Source organism: Tamandua tetradactyla, chromosome 12 (genome assembly GCF_023851605.1).
Source record: "Tamandua tetradactyla isolate mTamTet1 chromosome 12, mTamTet1.pri, whole genome shotgun sequence".
In the NCBI taxonomy this organism is placed as follows: domain Eukaryota; kingdom Metazoa; phylum Chordata; class Mammalia; order Pilosa; family Myrmecophagidae; genus Tamandua; species Tamandua tetradactyla.
Genome location: NC_135338.1, coordinates 80,765,330 through 80,775,587, shown reverse-complemented (window position 1 = coordinate 80,775,587; position 10,258 = coordinate 80,765,330). Strand labels below are relative to the sequence as shown.

Genomic DNA, 10,258 nt, shown 5'->3' with positions numbered 1-10,258 from the left:
ATATCTACAGTTTTTGAGTACTATTTTTTGTTCTCTGAACTTCCTTTTTATGGTATCCTGTTTGCTTCATGCATAAAGTTTTGTCTGCAGTTCCTCTAAGAATGCTAATCAGAAATTTTCTGTTCACTTTCTCTTCTGTTTCCTGGCTTGACTGTTTTTTCCCTGGAGTCCATCTTTTCCTTGATCCCGGCCTTCCTGGGCTGCCTGGCCATCCTCAGATGTCTGTCTCTGTCCAGAGTTGATGGATGTGTTGTGTGTGGTTGGTGTGGATTTCCTCTGCTCTAGGAATAAGTGGTCCACTCTCAAGGATTGGTGGTCACCCTTAGGACCTGGGGGTGAGGAAGAAGTAGGCAGCAAAGGTGGCTGTGAGGCAGCTGCCCCCAATATCTGAAGGACTGTATTCTGGGGTGCCAGTCCCCTCTCCTCTCTCACGCTGGTTCTTCCCTAAGTGATAGATGGAGTATTTGAGGTTCGGAGTTTGTGGGGTAGATGCTGGTCTGTTTGTTGCACTGTACAAGGGGATGGGAGCAGGGGTGGGGGGTGTGGGCATCCTGACCAGTAACCCACCTTCATTTACCTCCCCCAACCCTGCTGTGTCACATCCATCCCCATGCATGGGTCTACCTGCCTCCACTCTGCATGCTGAGATAAGGGGTCTGCCATCCCACTCTGTTGGCCTGCTGGCTTCAACCTTCTGTAAGAGAAGGCATGGTACCTGGGCAAACCGGACATGTCAGTCATGGGGTTTGAGGCCCTGGAAACAGTCCAGTGGAATCCCATTACAGACAAGAAGGCAAGGAGGGAGTGGGAAGTGGCCCAAGTGAAGGGCAAAGGGTGCTCAAGTTTGGAAATTCTTTGGCAGCCCTGTACTTGCCCAGCCTTTGGACCCAAGTGCCAGGCTTTGGAGTGCGTCCACTGAGGGCCCTGTGTGGTTTATGGACTCCTGCCCAGGGGCAGTCTCCTGGGGCCGCACATGACTTCTTAGGGCTCAGGGACACCTGCATCCTCCACAGCCGAGGGTCACCACAGGTGTGTTGGGCACATATTTAGGGGGTCCATTTGCACAGGGCCTCTGGCCCTGACCTGTATTTTCCAACTCCTGCTGCCCAGTGGGCTGTGGCTCCTTATGTCTCCTGGTAAAATGCGGTTCTCCCTGGGGCCAAGTTGGAAGGGCAGACTTCTCGCACAGCTGCCAGATGTTTTATCTCAGGAGCTGGCTGAGGTGGGGGCAGGGGAAACAGGTATGCTGAGGGGTGGGGGGAGGCTGCGGGGCAGGTCCCAGGACAGTGGCGAGAGAGGGGGTTGGAGGGTCGAGGTGCAGGGATCCCAGCAAGCCTAGACTGACGCCTTTGTCCCCGCAGGTGAACGGCCCTTTGCCTGCAGCTGGCAGGACTGCAACAAGAAGTTTGCGCGTTCGGACGAGCTGGCCCGGCACTACCGCACCCACACCGGCGAGAAGAAGTTCCGCTGCCCTATCTGCGAGAAGCGCTTCATGCGCAGCGACCACCTGACGAAGCATGCGCGCCGCCACGCCAACTTCCACCCGGGCATGCTGCAGCGGCGTGGCGGGGGCTCGCGGACCGGCTCAGTCAGCGACTACAGCCGCTCGGACGCCAGCAGCCCGACCATCAGCCCGGCCAGCTCGCCCTGAGCCCGGCCGCCCCGGCGCCTCCCCTCCAGCAGCACAGCCCCCTCTCCCCCCAGCACCGCCGCCCCCCGCCCAGGGCCAGGGTTGGTGGGGGCCCCACGGCTCTCTCCCTCTGCACTTCTCCACTTCAACAGCCATGAGCAGAGGCTCACTTCCCCTTGTGGGTCCCTGGCTTTCCCTATTCTCTTAACCAAGAAGAGAAAAAGAACTTTCTGAAAGTCAACAACAACAAAAAAAACAATTTTTCTTCACCTCAGGTGTTAAATTTGTTAAAAAACAAAAAACCGAAACAAAAATTTTCAAAAAACACCATACCCAAATTGCACAATAGAGATACCCATGAAGTTGAAATTCAGCGTGTTGATCCCCCCTTTCCCCCATTCTCAGGGATGGACATGTTTCACAAGGTCAGTGACAACACCCCTTCCCGCCGCCTTACTCTGTACATAGATTTGCACTCGGGAGTTTTCTTTTAGGCTCGTGGACACTCTGGGGTCAAAACAGCAGGCTGCAGTCAGCCTCTGCTTTGCAGGTGGTTCCGGTTGGGCAGTTCAAAGCGGACACAGTTGCTGACACTCAGGCTTCTGTGGCAGATTTCTGAGTGGTCAGGCGTTGCTTTTCCCTCTTCCTGCCCACCTGGGTGCCTGGCCTCTAAACCCTGCCCCAGCAGACCCAGGACACAGACATTGCTGAGGGACAGGCCACTTCAGATGGATGCCTTAAGCCACGGTGGACAGAGGAGCACGCCACTGGGGGAGACAGACGGGCCCCATGCCTGTCTCTACCACTTCAGCAACCCCTCTCTGTGGCCTCTCGGAGACCTGGCAGCAGAAATGCAAGTTTGACTTGCGAGTACCATAGCACCAGCAACATGCTGATGTGGCAGGGCCCCGGCTGCGACCTGCCCTGCCTTGCCCTGCACGGAGATACCCACTGCTACTATGTCCAAGACATGCCAGGAACAGCCATCTCCTGGCCCTCTTCACAGGACAGTCATCCCTGGAGAAGACAACGGGGCCTTGACTGGAAGATAAAACCCAGGCATTCTGGCCTTCTAAAAAGGTGTCCGGAGGTGTTAATGCAGCTGTTCCTGAGTTCTCCAGTAGCCCTGCTCGTGAGCACCTTTGTCTGGAACAGTGGGTGAGGTTGTCAGACCACGTGATGGAAGGGTTGTGTGTGCAGCAGCGTGCCTGTCCACATGTGCGCGTGCACACTTGGTACTTTATAGATGTTGTTCTGTAGCAAGAGACCAGAGCATTGTGAATTGGAACTTTTCTGTAGTGCTGAAGAGGATGTTATAGAAAATACTCTCCGAGAAAGTGCATTCTGTTTTCCTCCACCGTGAATCCCAGATGGATCATTGTGGGAAACGCTTTTCTCAGACCCACAATGTCTCCCAGGGCAGACTTAGCATACTTCCAATTTCTACTTGAGTTTGGTGCCCTCTGGACTTTTCCCTCTCCCTTCTGCTTTTCCCTATTCTGCTTGGAGGACCCAGGCCACACTGGCCCATGATGCCATAGGACTGCCAGGAGCCACCTTTACCCAGGCTCTCATTGTAAAAGGGGAAGAGCAGAGAGTTCGGGTAGTTTCTCCCAAGCCCTGAGCCCAGGCTGTGTGGGTTCAAGGCTCTGGGCCAGATCAAGTCTGATAGCACCCAGCTTGCTCCCCCTCTGGGGAAGGCAGGAGCTGGCCAGCTTAGCATTGCTAACCACGGGCACCTCCCTGCCCTTCTGATGGTGAGGGCTTTCAAATGTAAGCCCTCTTGACAGTGCGCGCGCGCGCGTGTGTGTGTGTGTGTGTGTGTGTGTGTGTGTGTGTGTGTGTATGTGTCTGTGTGTGTGTTGGGGATTGTAGGTTTGGAGCAGACAGGAGTATTTTCTACTCATTTTGATGGGGAGGAAGGGCTTTTGGCCCCTCAGGGGCTCAGGTGGGCTTCCTGGGCCCAGAGTGCCTTGGCTATGGCAGTCCTGCTTCTTCCCCACACCCCCACACCCCCACACCCCTGGGAATGAGGCTGGGGGCAGAGCACTGAGAAGCCTCAGAGACCATGGCCCAGCAGGGCCCACATAGCCCCTTGGCCGTGGCTTTGGGCCCTTCCACAATGGACAGGCACTTCTGCCCAGTGGTCATGTGGTTGACAGGCTGCCACTGCTGGCAAAGTTCCCAGTGTCCATTTCTCTCTCTGCACTGCGTGTCAGCTGGGACCAGATGTTGGCGTGCTGGTGGCTTCTGAGTAAGTAGCACATCAGGTACTGAGTTCCATAGTAGCATTGTTCTTGCTGCTTGGGTGGGAGCATTTGGTGAAGGGATGGGCCCCCACTCTGAGTCTGTTTAGCGTGGGTCACAGCCTGGATTGTGTTTGTTCCCAGGAGAGGGTTGGACACATGGTAGAGCCCTTGACAAAAGAGGACCGTGGGTGGTTGGGTGTACAAAGATCCTTGTGCCCAGCTCCCAAGGGAGACACAGAAGGGTCTGTGGCGGGCCCTCCTGGTGTTTCTGTGTAAGGCAGAGAAAGCCACACTGAATGCATTTCATGTCTCAGGAATTCACATTCCAGGTTCAGGAATTTTACTCCAAAGTCCTTTGATGCGATCGCCCATCCATGAGTCCCCAAAGGCAGGGAGAGGGAGCAGGAACGGAAAGGCCTATGAGCCCTCTCTGTAGTGGAGCCAGGGGTCTCCTTGCGATCTGTCCCACAGTGTCATGGAAGGAGATCGTGTAACCCCACATCTCTCTGTGCATAGGAAGTGAGGAAAAGGACTAAAACCCAGTTATCTTGAAATCAAAAGAAAAGCTGTTTTGTTTTAGGTGGGGTGAGGGTGGGGGAGGGAAAGCGGGTGTTGGCTGTTTCCAAAGAGAGCACTTAATTTCCTTTTTCTTCTAGATGTCCCAGGTCTGTTCCATCTGATAGATGGAAGGGTAACATTGCCTTAAAACAGAAATATGCAGGCACTGGCTATATTGAGCAGATGAACACGTCTTCATTCCCAGAAGTGGTTCTTATTTAATGGAAGGGGGCAGTCCCTTCTGCGGGCAGGCCTAGGCCCAGATGTGTGTGTGTGTGTGTGGGGGGGGGGGTGTTCTTCACACCTAGGGCACTAGGAGGGGATTACTGCCAGAACTCCCAGGGCCACAGGCCTGCACCTCCAGCCCCTGGGCCTAGGGAATCATCTTGGGCTTACATGTGTCTCACTTGAAGGGCAATCAAGTCTGTGAATCTCAGGCTAAGTTCAGGCACGCTCTCCTAGCAAGTTATGTGGACTGCCTGTGTCACATGGTGGCAGGCCTAGGAGCTGCATTTACTGAGGTTCCCCAAAAAGCAGTTATACCAGTTGGAACCCTCCTAGGGTAGCCTGCATTGCTTTCTTGTGTGTAGGATGTCTTCCCAGCCTGAGTCTGTTTCAGGGTCTTTCATTCTTATGGATTATGACTATGCTTGCTGGTTTCACAGGGATCGAGGAACCTGGAGGGCCCCTAGAAATAATAGTGAAAACTCACACTTTTATTTTGGCGCATACTTCAGTCCTAGCAGGCCGAGGGGGCAGAAATCACAAAGTGACAGTTGTTGAAGTGAAGTGAGAGTTCTCCACACAGCTGCAGAAGTGCCCAGGACTCAACCATCTTTTGGGCTGATGGTCAGCTTAGGTCCCAAGTGAGGAAGCCTCTCTTTGCATCAGCCATATTAGGGGGATCGTGGTGAGTTCCCCCAATGCCTATGAATCGTACAGCCATACAGATAGACAGTCACTAGTTCCACCAAAGGTGCTGTGGTCCTCTCCTGTGGGTGCTACAGGCAGGGATGGCCTTTGGCAGAAGCACAGCTCAGGAGATGCCCTTCCCAGGCTGTCCATCAGGGACAGGGGCTCCTGCAGCAGGCATATCCAGGCCTCCAGGGGCAAAACCACCAGGGTGCTGGCACCCCCTGACCTCACCATGCTATGGGTCAGTGCACAAGCCACAGGGGGAGGTCCCAAGCAAAGTGACAGAACCAGGCTCCCCTAAAGGCCCGGTCTCCTTTCCTGCTGGAAACAGGTGCTGGGATGAGTGGCACAGGGTCTCAGCTGTCACCATGGATGTCACAGGGGATCTCAGCCTGATGAGGAAACATGCTCTGAACAGTCGTGGCCCTTCATCTTTCTGCTCCTCCCAGTTTGGGCTGTGTTTTCACGACTATCTAATTTTGGTTTCTGACAGGTGTCATTGATATATATATATGTATATTTTTTTAAATTTCTTTTAACCCATTTAGAGAAAATTCATATAGTTACAGAAACAGTGCCAGAAAGTTTAAAAGGGTTTGAGGTATTGGTCACATCACAACCAATGAGAAATAGGACAGAAGCAAGGTTTTGCCAGTCATCCCACATATTTTGTTGTCCAAAGATTCCATAGGGGATTCTGGTGGCCATATTTCGCAAAACTCACATCAAGGAGGCAGGCTGACAATTGTTGAATTCAGGCTCACCCTGAGGCCATAGGATTTTCCTGACGCTGAGGCTAGGCTCCAGAGGTTTGCTGTAGACACATTCCGGAGAGTTCTCTGCCACAGCGTGGAGGCACCATCCAGCTTACTACTGACAAATGCCTGAATGTGCTTCCGGGTGTAGCCCTTCTCCCACTGGCCTTGCCCAACTCAGCCCCCACCCGCTGTCTCTCGTCCCTCCCAAAGGTTGGGTTTGACAGGAAGTGGGACCTGGTGTCCATGCAAGAAGGGTGGCCACGACCCCATCTGGAAATACTGGACTGGCAGTGTAATGACACCCCCCCCAACCCTGTCCAGATTCTCCCCTTCTCATACAGCTTTAAAGCATTACTACTTTTATTTAAAAATGAACGGGATAGTAGAAATGGAGCACCCCTTTCCCTTCCCGTCACACATTCCCTGTGGGGAGCGTAGCACCAGCCGCTTTCTATCAGGGCTCCTGGAACCCTTAATTTTCACTTGTGTCTCCTCCTAGAGGACTCATTGACAGGCCACTGCACACAGTCGTCGGGAAACCCAGCTTTTAGGCTAAATGCCTGCAGAGCCAGTCACAGGCCTGGCTAGAGGCTTAGTCCCAGGGGCCCTTCTGCAGAGGCCACTTCCCCAGCATTGCTGGGTCCAGGGTCCATTCCCAAGGTCAGCGACCCTGTCTGGGTGCAAGTGAGGGGCTGTGCTCCCCTGACTCTGGCCTTGAGACCCCTGGTATGCCGAATGCACTGACCTTGAGGGCCCCATGTGCGGGTATCTGCTGAGCGACTATGCATTGTCTGGGTGCTGGGTTTTGTTCTGGCTTGCACGGGACCTGAAATCTTGGGTGTGGGTGCACTGCGGTCTCCGTGGTCCCCAGGCTGCACAGACAGCCTCTCCCCCGTCCAAAGCCATTGATGCAAGCTTCTCTGGAATCTTTTGCCACAATCCAAAGGCAAAACCCAAGGGTCCAAGACCATTTCCATCAAGTACATATTTTCGTTTTCTGTAGGAACTTTTGTTGTTTTTAACCAGCATCACCCCATGCTTCCGAAGACCACATTTCATCTTTCCCGGATCACTACACTGAAGTATTACAGTTGTACAGCGCCCAGTCTGGCCTTGGCTTGCTCGGATGAAACTTTGTATGTATTTTGTATGGCATAGATTCTATATTGTAATGATGTCCTATGCAAAAAGAAAAAGATTAACGAAATTGTAAATTTTATTGTTTTAACGTGTATGCATGTTTAGTGATGTTTACATTTTGAAATAAAATTTATGATTCATTATTTTACTTGCCACAACAGTTTTCATTTGAAGAGCATGCTTTGGAGAGGTGCTGGGAGGGGAAGGGGATGAAAATGGACAAACTCTAAACAATTATAACTGGCCCAAGGGGCAGAAAACACCCAGAAGTCTTGCAGGCCTCATACTGGAAAGAGGAACCCTTTGCAAAAGAGGGTGTCCCTCCTGGTAGACGCCTCAGGGCATGCTCATGGCATCTCCATACCTCAAGCCATCCACATACGCACCCATCCCCCCCCCCCCCAAATAAAAGCCTAGCCTTCCAAATCTATCTTTAGCACTAAGGAAAATATAGATTCTGAGGCACAGCACTTCTTTTTAAAATTCCGCATAAGCACCAATGAACTTCTAGATAAGGACCACACCTTTGTCACCCTCCATATACCTACACCATGCTGCTTCCAACTCCCTTAAGCCTAGAAGGTTACAAAAAGTCACTTAGACCAAACACCTCCTCCCCTCTGCTACCCTGCCCAGAGTCCAGAACACGTCCCAATTTCCAGCCACTGAAGTCCCCACGATTGACCAAGCGCTGGTTCAATTTGGCCAGATTGTGGTGTTCAGTAGTTGCTCCTGTGATGGTGTTTCCTCGATTGGATCAGCGTCTACAAGTATTAGTCATTAAGCAAAGGTGATGACCCTCAGCAATGCAAGTGGACCTCACGCGGTCAGTCAGAGGTCTCCAAAGTGAGAAACTGAATGTTTCAGGAACCAGGAGGAATTCTGTGTGGAAACTACACCCTCCTCCCTGACCTCCCCTACAGACTCAGTCTAAAGATATCAACATCACTCCTCCTGGAAGTTCCAGCTCATGACCTGCCCTACAGAGCTTGGACGTGCCAGTTTCCATGGTCTCATGGGTGAGCCAGTTCCTTATAAATCTCTTCCTATGCATTGATCCTGGTGGTTCTGTTTCAATAAAGAACTCAGACTCAAACTCATAGGAACTGCCAGAGACGTGTACCACAGCTTCAGGGACCAGCCGGGCTCGCAGGCTAGGGGTCCCCGGAATCTGGAGAGTGGGGAGAACTGTGCTGATTGATACCAGAGGACACGTAAGTCTCCTTTGGTTACTGGCCACTCCTGACTGCCCTCCCACTGATGGTGACCTTCCAGCCACAGGGATGTTTACAGTAGAGGAAACAAAACCTGCAGGGGCAGGAGGAGGTAGGTACTGAGGCCCCTGGCCTGCTGTGGACCATGCCTGCTCCCAAGGATATGAAGTTACAAGGGCACTGCTGTCCCCACCACACTCCCCCAGGCACAACCACAAGATGACATCCAGAAGAAATTACACGTGCCTCAGCTGGGTGGCGGGATAGGAGGATTTAGTTGTCAACAGTCCTTTGTATCACCTGTTGTGTGTGGGGAAAGTGAAAATGAAGAAGAAATTCCAAAATAATAATAGACAAAGGCATTGCAGTCGATCCAAGATGTTTTTTCCCTCAAGCTGCATCTACATGGGCAGCCATTTCTTGGTCCAGTGTTTTCTGTTTCACACGTTTGGAGGAGGGCTGGGAAGGAGGTACACCCAGGCGCATGAGGAACCATCACAAACACTGTTTTCAAACAAAAGCATTTCTGGTGCCGAGGCATTTAGGACTGCTGTAGTTCTGCCTTCTCAGAGGTGTTTCCGTCTCACTCAGAACTTCCCCAGACAGTAGTGACTGCAGGACAGATCCTCCTCCATAAATAGTCATATGTTGAGAGGAACCCAAATACTTCAGAAATATTGTCAAGGGAGGGAAAAAAAAAATACCACCACCACCAGGCTATCGGCTGTGACATCACTGCTGGGGTTAAGTGAGGTTATGAGTTCCTGCTGGGTTTCCTTTCCAGGAGATTCTGGGGGTAGAAGGTGATTATCTCAGGAAGTGGGGGCCTCCTGAGACCTTGAGAGACACCCTCCTAGTGTAGGGGGAAGAAAACATTCAAGCAACCAGTATATTGTTTTCCCGATGCTTAAAAAATTTTATTAGCTTGTGTGACATGAACATAACTCATTTCCTTCTCATTATCTCTCCTTGTGGACAAGGTGATGAAAAAAGGACGAAATAATAAATAAAGCAGTTGGGGGAAGGGTGTGTGGCCCACAGGACCACTCTACTGAGTAGTGACCATGTCCTGGGAGGCAGGCCAGAGCCATGAGCCTCAGGACAGTCCTGGGCCTGACCCCCTCTGCATTTTTATCATGACTTGGGTTAAAAAGCCAAATTTTTGGCCCACTGCAATTCACAAATTTGTGAACTGTAGTGGAAGGTGTGGAGCCATGTGGGGGTGGTACATTGAATTAAGTACCCCCACAAAAATATTTTCTTCATCATAATTCACACCCCTGTGGGGGTGAAACCATTTGTACGTAGGACCATTTGAAGAAATTGTCATTAAAATGTGGCCAACATAATTGGGATGAGTCTTAACCCATATGACTGGAGGAAGAAGGAACCAGAAGGCAGAAGTCAGGAGCAGGACACAGGAACCAGAAGCTGGAAAACAGTGGCACATGGAGAGAGAGAGAACCGCTGTGTTGGGAGGCAGAGATGTAAGCCCCAGATTATAGCCAGCCACGGCGTCAGTACTCTTCAGACTTTGGGAGAAGGCATGGTTTGGCCAATGCCTTCATTTCAGACATGTAGCCTCCAAAATAGACAATAAATTCCTGTTGGTAAACCAACAGTGGGAGGTATTTTCCCAAGCAGCTGGGCAAACTAAGACAGTCGGGAGACAATAGTTAATTTATTGGGTTGTAGAGTGAGAATTCCAAATAGTGGGTCAGTATGCAAGTAGGATGACAGAAAGTCCCTGACCCAAGCTAACCCAGGTGAGACATTGACATCTCACAGCATGTA

General features: G+C 51.7%; 1 protein-coding gene across 1 annotated transcript in view; it reads left to right on the top strand.

Moving 5' to 3' along the window:
• Positions 1 to 7,393, top strand: part of KLF13 (KLF transcription factor 13) — a 48,738-nt gene extending 41,345 nt beyond the window's left edge. Inside the window, exon 2 of the mRNA XM_077124003.1 lies at positions 1,362 to 7,393. Coding sequence (XP_076980118.1) covers positions 1,362 to 1,651 — 290 coding nt within the window. The 3' untranslated portion in view covers positions 1,652 to 7,393. The remainder of the gene's footprint in view (positions 1 to 1,361) is intronic.
• Positions 7,394 to 10,258: the final 2,865 nt, after the last annotated feature.